Consider the following 21,319-nt stretch of genomic DNA (forward strand, 5'->3'; position numbering starts at 1 on the left):
CATTGAACTGTTTTCACACTCCTCAGTTAAAATTGTGCCGCTCTACTCCCACACTTCTCACATTCCAGTCCTATCTTTCAGTGGAGGGAAATAAGATCATTAACCTGCAGTCAAGGAGGAAGTGGAGAACAAAAGTCACTTTCTCTGGCAGAGCACACACATGAGCAGACCGAGTCCTTCAACAACCTAATAACCCCACTTGCACACCCACAGTTCCCACCTGCCCACCCCCTGCCAATACTTTCCATGGCATTGCTATCACCTGTTGGGAAACTCCAGCCAGCGCCCTACTTAAGGAGCTCCAAATCCCAGTCAGAAAACAATCTCTCTCAACTCTATTGAAAAACACTTTCTCTCTCGCCCCCTTTCTCAGCATCTCTGTGGGACCCATCTGAAGATTAGGATGATAAGCTGTAGAGTCTGTGTCCTGGCTGTTCTGTTCTCTCTCCTCATCATCACCCTCATTCCCACCACACAATCAGGTGAGTGCCAACACACACACATGCTATATATGCACATGAACCTTAGTACAAATACATGCACGCAATGTCTCTTGCTGACACACAGAAAAAAAATGCATGTGTTTGTGTGTAGCGGACTGCTGTCTGAAGTTCACTCAGCGTCCGGTGCACTGCCGATGGCTGAAAGGCTACACCTTCCAAGACATTACTTCCTCATGTGACCTCAACGCTGTCATGTGAGTCATCCTCCAATCACATCCTAGAACATTGTGTGTAGAATAATGGCTGGTATTTCCTTGATTCCTCTTATCTTCTCCTTCTCCAATGCATTCGGATGCAAGGAGAGAGGATTCGGGGAAAGACAATTGACATTCAGTCACTGTGGTGTGTAATGTGCGTTAACATTGTACTGTGTTGTGGCAGCTTCCAGAATCGAAGGAACAAGTTTGTGTGTGCCGACCCCTCTCAAGACTGGACCAAGAGGGTACAACGCTGTCTGCGGTGAGTACACTTGTGTATGTGTAGGCATGTAAGCGTTGGAAAAAGTTGTGTGTATCCTTGTCTAACTCGTGTGTGTGTGTGTGTGTGTGTGTGTGTGTGTGTGTGTGTGTGTGTTTTGTTCATAGCAAGCGTCAGGAGAAGAAATCCCAACTGAAGAAAAGGGTCTGAACTCATGTTGCCATGGAGAGGGCTTTCATTACAGAACACCATGTAATACATTATTGATATAATGTTATATTTTACTGAGACAAACAGCAATATATTTCAATATACAGAGAGATTCATGAAGGTTAAGATGTTTAAATAATTTAATATAAGTGAATATTTTTCATCATATCTGTGATTCTGAGGTGGTTTGAGTTTCATCTCAGTTTAACTGTATTTATCATCGTTGTTGTTCTGTTTTATAAACAGCAGGTGTAGTATTTCTGATACGCACGTAGAAACATTAAAACATAGTTTTCACACATAGTACCACAAAATATTTTTGTGTTGATGTTTCATATCCTCTCTCCAATTGAAGCCAGAGAAAACCTTTTTAACTTTGTATTTCCAAAGTGTCCAAATCTCTATATGAGTTTTACTGAAGTGTACTTACTTTAAGCTCAAAGCTATGAAATAGATAATAAAATGGGTATTTGAAATACTGTGTGTTCTACTCTTATTGTATGTGTACTAGGCTACCGGTATGTGACAACAATATAAAGCTAAAAATGCCATTATCATCCACACAAAACATTTAAGAGTGTAGGAAGGGATATCAAACACAGACGCATGCATGAATAGGCCTATCAATGGTATGCTTATTTTTGCTTCCTTGTGTCCTTTAAAAAAAAAAAATTGCTTCCTTGTGTCCTTGTTCACATACCTACGATCTACAGCAGTCACTATAGAGGGCTTGTAGTTGCGTCACAAATCACCTAGCAACCTCACCAAGCGCCATGTCGGAAGACCGAAGTCCTCCAATCGCCCACCTGGCTGGATGCGTTTAGCTACCACCGAAAACTTAGGGAAGATTGCCCATTATTTAGTTTTTCTAAAGATCCAGAAAACGGAGGAAGTGGAAGAACCTATTCAACTAAGTAAATAAGTTATATGATCAAAAACGATGTATTATTAACTAGCTTGCTACAGAAACTTAGTCTGCAGTCTAACTCAAATGAGCTGCTAACGTAATGTTCACTAGTTAGCTAACTGTACAAACTGTATAACTAGTAAAAAATCTAAAATAAATACTGTATAACTAGCTAGATTAATTAAATATAACCAGCTTGCTAACTTCATTATTAGCTATTTAGCTATCTTGATGTATCTATCGTTGTAACTCCAAATGCATTTGGAAAAAAATGTCACCAAGATGGCATAGCAGTCAGACGTCTTTTGTCCTCCTTGTCGTGTCCCGTATATATATATATATATTTACAACTTTCTTCGCATACCTTTTTATACCTTTTTATATATATTTTTTCTGTTCCATAAACTCATCTTCAAAACACTCTCCTGCAACCCGCCTCACCAATTTATATTTAAAAAAAAAAGAAAGTATTATTTACCTCAAATCTGTAATCCTCCATAGAAGCTAACCAAAAGCTAGCCAGAAGCTAATCCAGAAGCTAGCCAGAAGCTAGTTAGCTTCTTTACTGGCTAATCGTTAGTATTCAGCTAACCACGGTTTGTGGTCATCAGCTATCCTTTAGCTCGAAAATCTATCGCCTCGGAACATACCGGACCTATTTTTCTCTCCATGTCCCCGGATTTCAACCGCAAGCTCTGGACATTTATACCTGGATCTCGCAGCTAGCTAGCTGCTATCCGTGTGATTATCGGCTTACGTCGATTCCGGAGCAAACATCAATTATTCCGGAGCTAGCCAGCTGAAGAGTTCCATCAGCCACTCCTGGGCTACAATCACCTATCCGGACCCGTTTTACTGCCAACGCGGAGCCCCACCGGGCCTTCACAACTGGACTACCGACGTTATATGCTCGAGGGAGTTATCCAGCTGGCTCCTCCGTCACGACGTTACCTGAACGCCCATCTGCGGTCCGCTAATCGTTAGCTGTCTTATCGGCTGCTATCTGAATAGACCTATCGGACTATATTTTTTCTTTTTTTCTTGGGCCTCTATAACTATATCTATTTTCTTTTTTTGCGAATTGGATTGATCCCCTCTACCACACGGAACCCCACTAATCCTACTGACGGAAACGCACGAGGTGGCTAAAAACAGACCTCCATCCTATGCTAGCTTGCTACCGATGGCCCGGCTAGCTGTCTGAATCGCCTTGACCCCAACCAACCTCACTACTCACTGGACCCATTTGATCACTCGACTAAGCATGCCTCTCCTTAATGTCAATATGCCTTGTCCATTGCTGTTCTGGTTGGTGTTTATTGGCTTATTTCACTGTAGAGCCTCTAGTCTTGCTCACTATACCTTATCCAACCTATTAGTTCCACCACCCACACATGCGATGACATCTCCTGGTTTCAATTATGTTTCTAGAGACAATATCTCTCTCATCATCACTCAATACCCAGGTTTACCTCCACTGTATTCACATCCTACCATACCTTTGTCTGTACATTATACCTTGAAGCTATTTTATCGCCCCCAGAAACCTCCTTTAACTCTCTGTTCCAGACGTTCTAGATGGCCAATTCTCATTGCTTTTAGCCGTATCATTATCCTACTCCTCCTCTTTTCATCTGGTGATGTAGAGGTGAATCCAGGCCCTGCAGTGCCTAGCTCCACTCCTATTCCCCAGGCGCTCTCTTTTGATGACCTCTGTAACCGTAATAGCCTTGGTTTCATGCATGTTAACATTAGAATCCTCCTCCCTAAGTTTGTTTTATTCACTGCTTTAGCACACTCTGCCAACCCGGATGTTCTAGCTGTGTCTGAATCCTGGCTTAGGAAGACCACCAAAAATTCAGAAATTTTCATCCCAAACTACAATATTTTCAGACAAGATAGAACTGCCAAAGGGGGCGGTATTGCAATCTACTGCAAAGATAGCCTGCAGAGTTCTGTCCTACCATCCAGGTCTGTACCCAAACAATTTGAACTTCAACTTTTAAAAATCTACCTCTCTAAAAACAAGTCTCTCACCGTTGCCGCCTGCTATAGACCACCCTCTGCCCCCAGCTGTGCTCTGGACACCATATGTGAACTGATTTCCCCCCATCTATCTTCAGAGCTTGTGCTGCTAGGCGACCTAAACTGGAACATGCTTAACATCCCAGCCATCCTACAATCTAAGCTTGATGCCCTCAATCTCACACAAATTATCAATGAACCTACCAGGTACCTCCGCAAAGCCGTAAACACGGGCACCCTCATAGATATCATCCTAACCAACTTGCCCTCTAAATACACCTCTGCAGTCTTTAACCAAGATCTCAGCGATCACTGCGTCCTTGCCTGCATCTGTAATGGGTCAGCGGTCAAACGACCTCCACTCATCACTGTCAAACGCTCCCTGAAACACTTCAGCGAGCAGGCCTTTCTAATCGACCTGGCCGGAGTATCCTGGAAGGATATTGATCTCATCCCGTCAGTAAAGGATGCCTGGTTATTTTTTTTAAATGCCTTCCTAACCATCTTAAATAAGCATGCATAAGAAATTTAGAACCAGGAACAGATATAGCCCTTGGTTCTCCCCAGACCTGACTGCCCTTAACCAACACAAAAACATCTTATGGCGTTCTGCATTAGCATCGAACAGCCCCCGTGATATGCATATTTTCAGGGAAGCTAGAAGCCATTATACACAGGCAGTTAGAAAAGCCAAGGCTAGCTTTTTCAAGCAGAAATTTGCTTCCTGCAACGCTAACTCGAAAAAGTTCTGGGACACTGTAAAGTCCATGGAAAATAAGAACATCTCCTCCCAGCTGCCCACTGCACTGAGGAAACACTGTCACCACTGATAAATCCACTATAATTGAGAATTTCAATAAGCATTTTTCTACGGCTGGCCATGCTTTCCATCTGGCTACCCCTACCCCAGTCAACAGCACTGCACCCCCCACAGCAACTTGCCCAAGCCTTCCCCATTTCTCCTTCTCCCAAATCCAGTCAGCTGATGTTCTGAAAGAGCTGCAAAATCTGGACCCCTACAAATCAGCCGGGCTAGACAATCTGGACCCTTTCTTTCTAAAATTATCTGCCAAAATTGTTGCCACCCCTATTACTAGCCTGTTCAACCTCTCTTTCGTGTCGTCTGAGATTCCCAAAGATTGGAAAGCAGCTGCGGTCATCCCCCTCTTCAAAGGGGGGGACACTCTTGACCCAAACTGCTACAGACCAATATCTATCCTACCCTGCCTTTCTAAGGTCTTCGAAAGCCAAGTCAACAAACAGATTACCGACCATTTCGAATCTCACCATACCTTCTCTGCTATACAATCTGGTTTCAGAGCTGGTCATGTGTGCACCTCAGCCACGCTCAAGGTCCTAAACGATATCTTAACCGCCATCGATAAGAAACATTACTGTGCAGCAGTATTCATTGATCTGGCCAAGGCTTTCGACTCTTGTCAATCACCTCATCCTCATCGGCAGACTCGACAGCCTTGGTTTCTCAAATGATTGCCTCGCCTGGTTCACCAACTACTTCTCTGATAGAGTTCAGTGTGTCAAATCGGAGGGTCTGCTCTCCGTACCTCTGGCAGTCTCTATGGGGGTGCCACAGGGTTCAATTCTTGGACCGACTCTCTTCTCTGTATACATCAATGATGTCACTCTTGCTACTGGTGAGTCTCTGATCCACCTCTACGCAGACGACACCATTCTGTATACTTCTGGCTCTTCTTTGGACACTGTGTTAACAACCCTCCAGGCAAGCTTCAATGCCATACAACTCTCCTTCCGTGGCCTCCAATTGCTCTTAAATACAAGTAAAACTAAATGCATGCTCTTCAACCGATCGCTGCCTGCACCTGCCCGCCTGTCCAACATCACTACTCTGGACGGCTCTGACTTAGAATACGTGGACAACTACAAATACCTAGGTGTCTGGTTAGACTGTAAACTCTCCTTCCAGACCCACATCAAACATCTCCAATCCAAAGTTAAATCTAGAATTGGCTTCCTATTTCACAACAAAGCATCCTTCACTCATGCTGCCAAACATACCCTTGTAAAACTGACCATCCTACCAATCCTCGACTTCGGTCATTTACAAAATAGCCTCCAATACCCTACTCAACAAATTGGATGCAGTCTATCACAGTGCCATCCGTTTTGTCACCAAAGCCCCATATACTACCCACCATTGCGACCTGTACGCTCTCGTTGGCTGGCCCTCGCTTCATACTCGTCGCCAAACCCACTGGCTCCATGTCATCTACAAGACCCTGCTAGGTAAAGTCCCCCTTATCTCAGCTCGCTGGTCACCATAGCATCACCCACCTGTAGCACGCGCTCCAGCAGGTATATCTCTCTGGTCACCCCCAAAACCAATTCTTTCTTTGGCCGCCTCTCCTTCCAGTTCTCTGCTGCCAATGACTGGAACGAACTATAAAAATCTCTGAAACTGGAAACACTTATCTCCCTCACTAGCTTTAAGCACCAGCTGTCAGAGCAGCTCACAGATTACTGCACCTGTACATAGCCCACCTATAATTTAACCCAAACAACTACCTCTTTCCCTACTGTATTTATTTTATTTATTTATTTTGCTCCTTTGCTCCTCATTATTTTTACTTCTACTTTGCACATTCTTCCGCTGCAAATCTACCATTTCAGTGTTTTACTTGCTATATTGTATTTACTTTGCCACCATGGCCTTTTTTTTGGGGGGGGGGGGGGGGGGCTTTACCTTATCCCACCTCATTTGCTCACGTCGTATATAGACTTGTTTCTACTGTATTATTGACTGTATGTTTGTTTTCATTCTTGGTTTCATCAGAACAGAGAATCTTGTTTCTCATGGTCTGAGAGTCCTTTTGGTGCCTTTTGGCAAACTCCAAGCGGGCTGTCATGTGCCTTTTACTGAGGAGTGGCTTCTGTCTGGCCACTCTACCATAAAGTCCTGATTGGTAGAGTGCTGCAGAGATGGTTGTTCTTTAGAATGTTCTCCCATCTCCACAGAGGAACTCTGGAGCTCTGTCAGAGTGACCATCGGGTTCTTGGTCATCTCCCTGACCAAGGCCCTTCTCCCCCGATTGCTCAGTTTGGCCCGGCGGCCAGCTCTAGGAAGAGGCCACTGTGTTCTTGGGGAACATCAATGCTACAGACATTTTATGGTACCCTTCCCCAAGTCTCTCTGAGCTTTGTGGACAATTCCTTCGACCTCATAACTTGGTTTTTGCTCTGACATGCACTGTCAACTGTGGGACCTTATGTAGACAGGTGTGTGCCTTTCCAAATCATGTCCAATCAACTGAATTTGCCACAGGTGGACTCCAATCAAGTTATTTATCTAAATAAGGTATTTCTGTTTTTGTTTTTTTATACATTTGCAAAAAAATCCTAAACCTGTTTTCCCTTTGTCAAGATCAAATCTAGTTTAATTGGTCACATACACATATTTAGCAGATGTTATTGCAGGTGTAGCAAAATGCTTGTGTTCCTAGCTCCAACAGTGCAGTAGAATCTAACAATTCACAACAATACACACAAATCCAAAAGTAAAAGAATGTAATTAAGAAATATATAAATATTAAGGTGAGCAATGTCTGAGGGGCATTGACTAAAATACAGTAGAGTACAGTATATACATATGAACAGGCCGTGGCTCAGGTGGTTGATGTCCTTGATTATCTTTTTGGCCTTCCTGTGACATCGGGTGCAGTAGGTGTCCTGGAGGGCAGGCAGTGTGCGCCCGGTGATGCGTTGGGCAGACCGCATCACCCTCTGGATAGCCCTGCGGTTGCGGGCGGTGCAGTTGCCATACCAGGCAGCGATACAGCCCGACAGGATGCTCTCAATTGTACATCTGTAAAAGTTTGTGAGGGTCTCGGGCCAAGCCAAATTTCTTCAGCCTCCTGAAGTTGTTGGCCTTCTTCACCACACTGCCTGTGTGGGTGGACCATTTCAGATTGTCAGTGATATGTATGATTTCACCTTCTACACTGTGGTCCCATCGATGTGAATAGAGGCGTGCTCTCTCTGTTGTCTCCTGAAGTCCACGGTCTGCTCCTTAATTTTGTTGACATTGAGAGAATGGTTATTTTCCTGGCACCACTCCGCAAGAGCCTCGTCAGAGTCTCGTCATTGTTGGTAATCAGGCCTACTACTGTTGTGTCATCTGCAAACTTGATGATTGAGTTGGAGGCGTGCGTGGCCACGCAGTCAAAGGTGAACAGGGAGTACAGGAGGGGGCTGAGCATGCTCCCTCGTGGGGCCCCTGTGTTGAGGATCAGCGTAGTGGAGGTGTTGTTTCCTACCTTCACCACCTGGGGGGTGGCCCGTCATGAAGTCCAGAACTCAGTTGCACTGGGCGGGGTTCAGACTAGAGGTTGACCGATTAATCGGAATGGCCGATTAATTAGGGCCGATTTCAAGTTTTCATAACAATCGGAAATTAATATTTTTGGACACCGATTTGGACTATTTTTTTGTAAAACATTTTTTTAACACCTTTATTTAATTTTTATTTAACTAGGCAAGTCAGTTAAGAACACATTCTTATTTTCAATGACGGCCTAGGAACGGTGGGTTAACTGCCTTGTTCAGGGGCAGAACGACAGATTTTTACCTTGTCAGCTCGGGGATTCAATCTTGCAACCTTACAGTTAACTAGTCCAACGCTCTAACCACCTGATTACATTGCACTCCACGAGGAGCCTGCCTGTTACGTGAAGGGCGAAAGTGGGCATTGAGCCTAATGGAGAGGTGCGAGTGGTAAGCACCAGATCTCCAGTGCTCCCCCACAGCCCAGAGCCGCCCGTCAGTCAGGAGCTGCCAGAGCCGCCCTTCACTCCGGAGCTGCCAGAATCTCAGCCCCTCAGTCCAGAGGCGCCCCTCAGTCCAGTGGCGCCCTCTACGAGGGTCTTCAGTCCGCTGCGAGGGCCCCGGACTATAACTATAATCCTATAATTCCTGTAACTACAACCTAAAACTTCTTACCTGGGAATATTGAAGACTCATGTTAAAAGGAACCACCAGCTTTCATATGTTCTAATGTTCTTAGCAAGGAACTTAAACGTTAGCTTTCTTACATGGCACATATTGCACTTTTACTTTCTTCTCCAACACTTTTTTTTTGCATTATGTAAACCAAATTGAACATGTTTCATTATTTATTTGAGGCTAAATTGAGTTTATTGATGTATTATATTAAGTTAAAATAAGTGTTCATTCAGTATTGTTGTAATTGTCATTATTACAAATAAAATAAAAAATTGGCCGATTAAACGGTATCGTTTTTTTTGGGTCCTCCTATAATCGGTATCGGTATCGGCGTTGAAAAATCATAATCGGTCGACCTCTAGTTCAGAAGGGATAGGGCAGTGGGCAGTGCAATGGCGATTGCATCATCTGTGGATCTATTGGGGTCGTATGCAAATTGAAGTGGGTCTAGGGTGTCGGGTAAGGCGGAGGTGATATGATCCTTAACTAGCCTCTCAAAGCACTTCATGATGACAGAAGTGAGTGCTACGGGGCGATAGTAATTTAGTTCAGTTACCTTTGCTTTCTTGGGTACTGGAACAATGGTGGACGTCTTGAAGCAAATGGTGACAGCAGACTGGGATAGGAAGAGATTTAATATGTCCGTAAACACTCCAGCCAGTTGATCTGCGCATGCTAGGGATACCGTCTGACCCAGCAGCCTTGCGTGGGTTAACACGCTTAAATGTCTTACCCACGTCGGCCACGGAGAACGAGAGCCCATAGTCCTTGCGAGCAGACGGCGTCAGTGGCACTGTGTTATCCTCAAAGCAGGTGAAGAAGGTGTTTAGCTTGTCCGGGATCAAGACGTCGGTGTCCCCAACGTGGCTGGTTTTCCGTTTGTAATCCGTGATTGTCTGTAGACCCTGCTCCATACGTCTTGTGTCTAAGCCGTTGAATTGCGTACTGACGTTTTGCCTGTTTGATTGCCTTACGGAGGGAATAATTACACTGTTTGTATTCAACCATATTCCCAGTCACCTTGCCGTGGTTAAATGTGGTGGTTCGCGCTTTCAGTTTTGAGCGAATGCTGCCATCTGTCCATGGTTTTTGGTTTGGGTAGGTTTTAATAGTCACAGTGGGAACAACATCCCCTAAACACTTCCTGGTGAACTCAGTCCCCGTGTCCGTGTATACGTCAATGTTATGCTCAGAGACTTACCCGGAACATATCCCAGTCCGTGTGATCAAAACAATCTTGAAGCGTGGATTCTGATTGGTCAGACCAGCATTGAATAGACCTTAGCACGGGTACTTCCTGTTTGAATTTCTGCCTATACAGAGGGAGGAGCAGAATGGAGTCGTGATCAGATTTTCTGAAGGGAGGGCGGGGGAGGGCCTTGTAGCCATCATGGAAGGGAGACTCACAAAGGTTGAGAGTTTTTGTAGTGCGACTACTACAGGCAATGTGTTGATTTAACTTCGGTAGCGTTTTCCTAAAATATGCTTTGTTAAAATCCCCAGCTACAAACATGCTTCCTCAGGATATGTGGTTTCCAGTTTGCACAAAGTCCAGTGTAGTTTCTTGAGGGCCGTCGTGGCTTGAGGGGGAATATACATGGCTGTGACTATAACCGAAGAGAATTCTCTTGGGAGGTAATACGGTCGTCATTTGATTGTGAGATATTCTAGGTCGGGTTAACAAAAGGACTTGCGTTCCTGTACGTTATCACAATCATATTAATCATGAAACATACACCACCACCTTTCTTCTTTCCGGAGAGTTCTTTATTCCTGTCTACCTGATGTACTGAGAACCCAGCTGGCTGTATGAACAGGGACAGTATATCTGGTGAGAGCCATGATTCTGTGAGAGTATTTTACAGTCCCTGGTGTCTCTCTGGAAGGAGATCCTCGCCCAGAGCTCGTCTACTTTATTATCCAAGGCCTGAACATTAGCGAATAAAATACTTGGAAGCGGTGGATAGTGTGCACGCCTCCTGAGTCCGACTAGAAGTCCACTCCAAATAACTCTTCTCTGCCTGTGACGTCTTGGAGCGACCTCTGGGATAAGTTCAATTGCCATGGGGGGTACGAACAAAGGATCCAATTCGGGAAAGTCATATTTCTGGTCGTCATGCTGGTGAGTTACCGCCACTCTGATATCCAAAAGGTTTTTTTCCGGCTGTATGTAATAACACAAACAACTTTCTGAGCTAATAATGTAAAAAATAACACACAAAAAAAAGAAGTTGCTTCAGATCTAGAAGCAGAACTGCCATGTCTGTTGTAGCCATCTTCTTCATTATGGGATGTTGTGTGTAGATTGATGTGGGGAAAAAAATATTGAAATTTTAGAATAAGGCTGGACAAAGTTCAATTACTGTTTAACAGATGCCCCGCCTCACTTTTCTCCACACACTGAGAAAAATCTAAATAATCAGATGTGTTATTTTTTGGCCAATACATGCAGCTTTTTGTTTATAATGCACTGTCCGCTCTCCCTTGAGGCTTTCCCAAATTGATGCCCAAGAGACCAAACAGCCTCAGATCGTGCTCAGATCATGTTCAAGCCTAGGATTGGACAATAAAACACACACACTTGCACCTGCAGACGACGTGCAGATGCTTAATTTCTCTCTCTTGCGGTCATGGTTGAAGCCAGCACAAATTCCTACTATTTATGTGTCCAGGGTAAAAGTTGGTACATCTCTCATTATAAACAAACAGTTGGTTAAATTAATGGTTATTGCATCATTTTCAGATCTATCAGAAGCGATTTAATATACAACAATATTAATTTAATATACAAACAACAATGTAATTTAATATATTGACTGGCCAGAGATCAGGGCATTCATCAGTGCAAGCTGATAGTATTTTGGACAACCAAATTGAACTCAAAATGATTGATGAAATCGAAGTGTGTCAGCTGTATGGTGATTTGTGATTCATAACTTACATTTTACCGGTACTACCAGTAGTAGTAGGAAAACCGATAACACCACAACGGAATGCATTTGACGTGATGATGCGCCGCCAAGAACAGCTAAGTACATCGCCAGTGGCACGCATACACTTCATGCAGATCAGCAGGTGGGGGCTTTTCGTGGCAGCCAGACGAGACAATCGAAGGAGGATGCAATGAGCATCCAAGTTACTGGGCTCGAATTTAGTCACACCTGATCTATATAGATTGATGCTTCTAATTGTGCATGTTATAAACAAAATATTTTTGGGGATGTTAAAAGTTATACTTTATGGCTGGATTTTTTTCCAATGCTACATTCATTTGGCAGACGTGATTGACCCTCTTTCTACAAGACCAAGTCTATGAGAGGCCTAATCATATTTGTATTAATATTTTGTTAATGCCTAGGCTATAGAGATGCATTCAGGTAATTAACTCATTATTATGCATCAACATTTTAATTTGATTACAAGTATTTATTTTCAATCATTCTTGAATTTGTTAGGCTATACAATTAAGTAGATAAAATGAACTGATAATACATTCATACATAACTTTTTTATTTTTGTATAATTTTTGAATATGGTAGAATATTGCATTCTATTATACATCCTATGTCAATAATGTTAATTAATGTTAATTTGTGTATTAATAATAATAATCTGAAAATTGAATATATCTCCTATTGTTCATGTTTATATAGCAGCTAGGATAATGTGGTAAAGTTATTCCTTATCCACCTGATTATTTATTTTTCGCTCGCTCGCCTCACTTTTCTGGGGGAGGGGGGGGGTTCCGTTAACCCCTCTGGGATATGTAGGACGGTAGCGTCCCACCTGGCCAACATCGAGTGAAAATGCAGAGCGCCAAATTCAAATAAATTACTATAAAAAAATCAACTTTGATGAAATCACACATTCAATATATCAAATTAAAGCTACACTTGTTGTGAATCCAGCCAACGTGTCAGATTTAAAAAATGTTTTATGGCGAAAGCAAACGATGCTATTATCTGAGGATAGCACCCCAGTAAACAAAGAGAGAAAAGCATATTTCAACCCTGCAGGCGCGACACAAAATGCAGAAATAAAAATATAATTCATGCCTTACCTTTGATGAGCTTCTTCTGTTGGCACTCCAATATGTCCCATAAACATCACAAATGGTCCTTTTGTTCGATTAATTCCGTCGATATATATCCAAAATGTCCATTTATTTGGCGCATTTGATCCAGAAAAACACCGGTTCCAACTTGCCCAACGTGACTACAGAATATCTCAAAAGTTACCTGAAAGCATTGTCCAAACATTTCAAACTACTTTTGTAATACAACTTTAGGTCTTTTTTAATGTAAATAATCGATCAAATTGACGACGGGATATACTGTGTTCAATACCGGAGGAAAACAGTGGAGCGTGCTTTCAGGTCATGCGCCTCTAACAAAGAGCCTCATCTTCCGTCGAGCCTCATTCTGAACAGTATTACTTCTTCATTTCTCAAAGGAAAAACCTCAACCAATTTCTAAAGACTGTTGACATCCAGTGGAAGCGATAGGAACTGCAGGAAAGTCGATTAGAAATATGTATTCCCAATGAAAACCCATTGAAAAGAGAGTGACCTCAAAAAAAAACAATCGGAACGCTTTGTCCTCTGGGTTTCGCCTGTCAAATAAGTTCTGTTATACTCACAGACATGATTCAAACAGTTTTCGAAACTTCAGAGTGATTTCCATCCAAATCTACTAATAATATGCATATATTAGCTTCTGGGTCTGAGTAGCAGGCTGTTTACTTTGGACACGCTTTTCATCCGGACGTGAAAATACTGCCCCCTGTCCCAAATAAGTTATTAATGATAAGGGAATTATATGCTTAAAGGTAATGATTCGAATATTCCACCCTGAAACCATATAATTGTATGACATTTATTAGAATCATAAAACTATAATCTGATGATGTGTGTAGTTTTAGTCAGGATTAGAACAAGGACCTTTTGTTCCTTTTTAGTACGTAAGCAGGGTGCAAGTGTGAAACAGATGATAAGAGCAGCTATCGACAGACAAGTTGTATTACTGTGTTCCTTACAGGACATTCTGTCTCCACCTGTGGAGGGGAGAAACTGTTGGGCTTGCAGAAAATGATGAAACATGTTGCAGATTAAAGAAAGAATGTATCTGTGTAGTGGAAAAACACAGACTGTCTGAGCAAGGCGTAGTTTACGATTTGAACTTGTTTGTGTGTTATAAAGACTGGGTTTGTATTGTGGACTTCAGAATGTTCTCGTGAATAAACTGTACTATCCTTTTGCATAAGCTGAGTCTTTGCCTAATTATTATTAAACCCATGGTCTTACAAACCCCGGGGATTGGTCAAAGCTATTGATTGTTAGTGATTATCATTGTGATTAAAAATTCTCGTGACAGCTAAACAGTGAATCAATTTTGTCTGGCCTATGGCTGTAATTTAACAAAATGTGGAAGAGGGAAGGGGTCTGAATAATTCAGAATGCACTGTAGCGACATAATATTCTAGGCTGTCTAACTTGACTATAATGCAGCCTGTTTTCTCTCCTCAGATATAGAGAGACGTCGAATCCTGTCTGCAGATGAAGAGGTCCCAATGAATGTCTCGAGATTAAAGGTACATCCTTGTACACCATGGATTATGTTAGCAAATTCTGTGAATAAAAATACAGTTTAAAAGTCACACAATGTATAAACCTATTACAACTGGGTGTGCAGGCTTCTGTTCCAGCCCAGTACTAACACACCTGATTCAATGTATCAAACTTAATTAGTTCATTAATAATCCAGTGTGCTATTGTTGTACGGGAACAGAAGTCTGTTCACCCAGTAAATCAGAGATCAATGGAGCGAGGTTAACCACATCTGGTATTGACTGTTTTTTTGTTTTTTTACCTAAAATTGTGTTTTAGTAATAATAGCCTACTTGTTACTAAAATGTCTAACCTTTACATATGAGTTAGCTTACTTGTAGACTTTGAAATATGAAAGTGTTGATTCTTTGAAGTGAAGTGTTTAAACTTGTTTGAATTGTTAACTTAACTATTATTCAAGATTGACTAGTGTTGATGTTGATTAATCACAGATCACAATCCTACAATAAGAAGGGAAGAGAATCTGTCTCTAATTTGTCTGTGTTTTTGTGTTGTATTCTCAAATTAAAATAACATTTTTGTTCAGTCATAAGCTCTCAATAAGTTTTATTTGGTTGTCATAATTTTTTCTGGATATCAGCCATGTGAACCCATTATGCAGCTGATAATGGCATGCCACGCCAATGTAGCCATAGGCCTACAGCAGTGGTTCCCAACTCCAGCCCTCCAGTTCCCCCAACAGCACACTTTTGTTGTAGCCCTGGACAAACATACCTGATTCAACTCAGAGGGCCTGATGATTAGTTGACAAGTAAAATCAGGTGAGTTTGTCCACAGCTACAATAAAACTGTACTGTTGGGGGGTACTCGAGGACCGGAGTTGGGAACCACAGGCCTACAGTATGATGACATTAGCCTTATGGGCATTTGCAATGCAACTCTTGACATTGTGCATCTGAAACAGAGAATAGCTTAACTCACACACTGTTAATATCTTGTTCAGCTCTATGTTCTCAATTTAAAAACCATACCAGTAGACAATGTATATGAGCCTAATCATTATACTCGATTTTGTACATGCCTTGTGCTGACATGACATTTTGTTGGTGCAAATCCATCCCTTGTAATCTATGTGGTGAAATGTTTGAAAGCAGGAGATGGGATCCATAGCTTAAAACAAACACAGCTATAGAGTTCACTGCCAGGTACTTTTATCCAAGAAGGTCTAAGTGGCACTTGGAGATGCCACTGTGATGGTTTGCCTAAGACTACCACAACAATTACTTTGTCTATGCTAAATGTGTTTAAAATAGTTTTTTTTAAGAGTTGGGCTATAAGAAATACGTTTTATTCAAAGGGCCTTGGCAAAGCAGAGATAACAAAATACTTTTAATTTCAACTGTACAATAATATTTCCCTGTTAAAGTACAATATGTTTATAATATCATAAACAGTCTTTTATGTTCCAAATTACATTTTAAATGTTCATATGGTTTAAGGGGGCACTGTTGTCATGACAACAAGGTGAAGGCGTGCTACTCAAATGGCACAACAGAATCGTTCAGATTTACCAAAGCACAGCATATGACAACCATCCCCTATAATTGAGGGATGTCTCCTTTTCATATCTGGAAAATGACAAAGTGGTAGAAACTGATGCTGCTGAAGCATTGCTCATCTTTACAGTGGGAATCCAGTCGACATGGCTGTCTTGACAGAGGTCAGCTGGTGAACCTACAGTACATTAACATCAGGTGTGCTTTTCATTTGTTTGAATATCACTTCTTCAGGTCACCTATACAATCAGGGCTCTTAATTGTTTGGTTGTGTTGAATTCATTCAGGTGTTTTATTGTCATATAAAGAATACATATATTGTTGGGCTTGAACAACCAATAGTCAACATAGCAGGTTGTCCTATCCCATTGAGGCCTTTGTCCTATACTGTAGTGTCCATACATTGTCCCTCCTCTTATGAATGAAGTTCTCAACAAATGATCATTGGGTTATCATATGAATATATATGATAACCACTGGAATTCATGTTCTCCAGGCTATATGGACGTCATATTGTACAATTTGCTTCTCCCCGTTTTATTGTCATGGTTAGAAGGGATCCAGCTTTTGTCAAATGAACGTCTATCGTGGAAAATTACATAATTAGTCATGCTATCCCTTGTTTTACTGTTTAAAGAATTGTCTCGTTATATGCTAGTGTTTTTTCTAACCTGATACAAACTTCTCTTTCTGGGATTTAGGCTGCGTTTCAAACTCATAAAAGACCTCCACTTACCCTCGCTTTATGTCCTTGGGGGAATCATCATCACTATCATGACACAAGGCGAGACCCAGATGCAAACACAGGAGGCAGACGGTTGGAGTCTTATATTTATTAATTCAAAAGGAGTAGGCAAGAGAATGGTCGTGGACAGGCAAAAGGTCAAAACCAGATCAGAGTCCAGGAGGTACAGAGTGGCAGACAGGCTTGTGGTCAAGGCAGGCAGAATGGTAAGGCAGGCGTGTACAAAGTCCAGAAACAGGCAAGGGTCAAAACCGGAAGGACTACAAAAACGAGAAATGCAAAAAGCAGGAGAACAGGAAAGAAGCTGGTTGACTTGGAAACATGCAAGTCGAACTGGCACAGAGAGACAAGAAACACAGGGTTAATACACTGGGGAAAACAAGAGACACCTGGAGAGTATGGAGACAATAACAAGGACATGTGAAACAGATCAGGGTGTGACAGTCACCATTGGTCTAAACTATTAGCCAAACAAGGGAAGTTCGCAACGTATGCTCCTCAACCCTTGTTTTTGATCGAGTTTGCAAGTGTACAGTTATGTTCACTTCGGGGTTCTGAAACGCCCCATAATTAAATTCGCGATGATTGTACATCCACTAAGAAAAGTCAGCCAAAACGTAAAACCTAAACATCAAAATGGAGAAGTCAACATACAAGTGTAAGTAAAAACAAATGTAAATAAGTTAGAAATTGTGCTACTAATGCACATGACGGCACAAACATGTCTCGTAAAAGTAATGATGTTTTTGTTTGGTTATCTTTTGGAAATTGTATAAATAAAACATTTTCCTGGTTTACGGTCGTATATACAGTGGGGCAAAAAAGTATTTAGTCAGCCACCAATTGTGCAAGTTCTCCCACTTAAAAAGATGAGAGAGGCCTGTAATTTTCATCATAGGTACACTTCAACTATGACAGACAAAATGAGAAAAAAAATCCAGAAAATCCCATTGTAGGATTTTTAATGAATTTATTTGCAAATTATGGTGGAAAATAAGTATTTGGTCACCTACAAACAAGCAAGATTTCTGGCTCTCACAGACCTGTAACTTTGTCTTTAAGAGGCTCCTCTGTCCTCCACTCGTTACCTGTATTAATGGCACCTGTTTGAACTTGTTATCAGTATAAAAGACACCTGTCCACAACCTCAAACAGTCACACTCCAAACTCCACTATGGCCAAGACCAAAGAGCTGTCAAAGGACACCAGAAACAAAATTGTAGACCTGCACCAGGCTGGAAAGACTGAATCTGCAATAGATAAGCAGCTTGGTTTGAATAAATCAACTGTGGGAGCAATTATTAGGAAATGGAAGACATACAAGACCACTAATAATCTCCCTCAATCTGGGACTACACACAAGATCTCACCCCGTGGGGTCAAAATGATCACAAGAACGGTGAGCAAAAATCCCAGAACCACACGGGGGGACCTAGTGAATGACCTGCAGAGAGCTGGGACCAAAGTAACAAAGCCAACCATCAGTAACACACTACGCCGCCAGGGACTCAAATCCTGCAGTGCCAGACGTGTCCCCCTGCTTAAGCCAGTACATGTCCAGGCCCGTCTGAAGTTTGCTAGAGAGCATTTGGATGATCCAGAAGAAGATTGGGAGAATGTCTTATGGTCAGATGAAACCAAAATATAACTTTTTGGTAAAAACTCAACTCGTCGTGTTTGGAGGACAAAGAGTTGCATCCAAAGAACACCATACCTACTGTGAAGCATGTGGGTGGAAACATCATGCTTTGAGGCTGTTTTTCTGCAAAGGGACCAGGATGACTGATCCGTGTAAAGGAAAGAATGAATGGGGCCATGTATCGTGAGATTTTGAGTGAAAACCTCCTTCCATCAGCAAGGGCATTGAAGATGAAACGTGGCTGGGTCTTTCAGCATGACAATGATCCCAAACACACCGCCTGGGCAACGAAGGAGTGGCTTCGTAAGAAGCATTTCAAGGTCCTGGAGTGGCCTAGCCAGTCTCCAGATCTCAACCCCATAGACAATCTTTGGAGGGAGTTGAAAGTCCGTGTTGCCCAGCAACAGCCCCAAAACATCACTGCTCTAGAGGAGATCTGCATGGAGGAATGGGCCAAAATACCAGCAACAGTGTGTGAAAACCTTGTGAAGACTTACAGAAAACGTTTGACCTCTGTCATTGCCAACAAAGGGTATATAACAAAGTATTGAGATAAACTTTTGTTATTGACCAAATACTTATTTTCCACCACAATTTGCAAATAAATTCATTAAAAATCCTACAGTGGGATTTTCTGGATTTTTTTTCCTAATTTTGTCTGTCATAGTTGAAGTGTACCTATGATGAAAATTACAGGCCTCTCTCATCTTTTTAAGTGGGAGAACTTGCACAATTGGTGGCTGAATAAATACTTTTTTTGCCCCACTGTACCACAGCTGTCAGCCAATCAGCATTCAGGGCTCGAACCACCCAGTTTATAATAACTATATAATTATTAATATAAGTAGACATGCAATCATAATTGACTGTAGCGCATATAAAGCACCCACAAAAAAAACACACAAACGGGTGATGAATTTCCAGGCATGGGCGGTCCATTTAAAATTAATTCCTTCCTCCCTCACCCTGCAAGTGTAATCTCGTCAGACGTCATGATGCGTCATCAGAAGTGTCCACTTAATTTGAAGGCTGAGGGGAGAGGGTGTGTCTTTTCAGTGTTTGTAATGCAGCTATAGTGTTTGTTGTGAATGCAATTAGACGGTTGAGCCCTCAGGCTGTCAACCTTGTGCTATCTTAAGTCTACACCGTGTGTAAAACGTAATTCGTTGTGTATCTGCTGACTGCCACGTATACAGAAAGGGGTTGTATTTTCTCAATAAAAGCAGAGACCTGGCTATGTTTGTTAAGCTTTCAACTCTGAGCCATTCTTGGTGATGGTTGATACGCTTCATTTTTGCTAATCGTATAATAAAGTGTTGTTTGAATGAATCTGCAGTCTCTCTTCCCTTTTGATTAGATATTCCACAACACGTCTTATTTTACATTTTCGTAGCAGGTTAGGAGAATTAGGTTAAGGTTATGAAAAGGGTTAGGGTTAGTTAAAATGAACAAAAATTACTTTTGACAATTTGACCAAAGCTGGATTCCTTTTAGCCAGGACCCCTTTTTCAGAGACGTTTCCTTCGCACAGGAAAAATGTGGCCTTTGATAACATTTCATGGAATTCTACTACACATTATATGACTGGAGAAATTAGCTGAATCTCTTTTAATACGATGGTAGCCTATGCCACTAAATTAAGCGCTTAGTGATAATTTAGGCTATTAATATCTAATCTATTCATAACATTAGGAATAGTAGGCTTACATTTGTCTGCAAATGCAATGATAGAGGCATGTAATCCATTCTTATAAAGGTGCATTTTTATGGTGAAAAATAGCTTCCCCAAAACTTTAAACTCACGCGACACATGCTAATTGCTAAACTACAAGCTATCTAGCTAATTTTGGCTAACCTGGTGTACAAAAGACTGTGAAGTATTTGTAGGTAATCATATCAGTAATGTTAATTCATCATATGAGAGTTGTAGCTCCACCCACCGGTCAAGTGGAGCAGAGCATGCTGGGCGATCTCCAGCTCAGAGAAGAAGATTAGCTCGAGAGAAGTCAAGTGAGACAAAGTTCTAGCCATCCTTGTGTTTTTCCATCAGTTATCTTTCATTTTGTTAGCCAAGGCCAGTGTGCGTCCTTGTTGATATTTAAGTACATATTTCATATCTTTCAGGTGTTTATGTCTGAAAATGCACTGTGACATTAATGTCATATTTATGGTTATGCTAATTGTAGTTTCTACTGCTAGCTATTGTGAGCTGGCTAGCTCTGTAATGGTTGTCTTATCATTTCGGACATTTAATCCAGTATTTGTTTAGGATAATGTCCCACGGTGCGTCGTTTATATGCCCTGTAATTGTATATGTGTATGCTACATCATTATATGGCTATTACATTGTATTTCACTGTTTAGAGGTATTCAAGTTCATTGTGCAGTTGTAGCCCTGTACTGAAGATGATGGTGCTATGCTTTGTAGTACACGTGCAGCAGCACCCCTTAGATCTAAAATTAGTAGAGTCACGTTGTATTGCGCTGTATGGTCCTGTATAACATTGTCATCATAGTCATGTACTAGCCATGCATATTGTTTATAAGAGATGTGGAGATTATATTCTGTCATTCACTATTGTATCTTTATTTCTCTCTTGCAGACCACACACACACACTTTGGTTGAAGCAAGTTGCAAGACCACTAAGTGCCTTAGCCCACCCATACTACATACACTATGCGGTGCTGTTCTGTGCCTGTGCATCTTCAGCGTTATTAAACCACCTCAACTGGAATCCTACCTGTCTGTCATCTGTGCCCTTACCAGCACATG

General features: G+C 41.8%; 1 protein-coding gene across 1 annotated transcript; it reads left to right on the forward strand.

Moving 5' to 3' along the window:
• Positions 1-276: 276 nt before the first annotated feature.
• On the forward strand, positions 277-1,588 carry LOC139420643 (chemokine (C-C motif) ligand 20b). Its single transcript, XM_071170850.1, has 4 exons — positions 277-482; positions 595-697; positions 885-962; positions 1,088-1,588. Exons 1-4 carry the CDS (start codon positions 404-406, stop codon positions 1,128-1,130), a joined length of 303 nt encoding a protein of 100 aa, XP_071026951.1. The 5' UTR covers positions 277-403; the 3' UTR covers positions 1,131-1,588.
• Positions 1,589-21,319: the final 19,731 nt, after the last annotated feature.

This window comes from Oncorhynchus clarkii, chromosome 11 (genome assembly GCF_045791955.1).
Source record: "Oncorhynchus clarkii lewisi isolate Uvic-CL-2024 chromosome 11, UVic_Ocla_1.0, whole genome shotgun sequence".
NCBI lineage: Eukaryota > Metazoa > Chordata > Actinopteri > Salmoniformes > Salmonidae > Oncorhynchus > Oncorhynchus clarkii.

What these genes read in the sequence shown, in the direction of transcription:
- LOC139420643 (XM_071170850.1), top strand. Translation starts at nt 404, where the DNA reads ATGATAAGCTGTAGAGTCTGTGTCCTGGCTGTTCTGTTCTCTCTCCTC. An exon ending in TGTGACCTCAACGCTGTCAT is followed by an intron (nt 698 to 884) that starts GTGAGTCATCCT and finishes GTGTTGTGGCAG; the next exon opens with CTTCCAGAATCGAAGGAACA. An exon ending in AGGGTACAACGCTGTCTGCG is followed by an intron (nt 963 to 1,087) that starts GTGAGTACACTT and finishes TTTTGTTCATAG; the next exon opens with CAAGCGTCAGGAGAAGAAAT.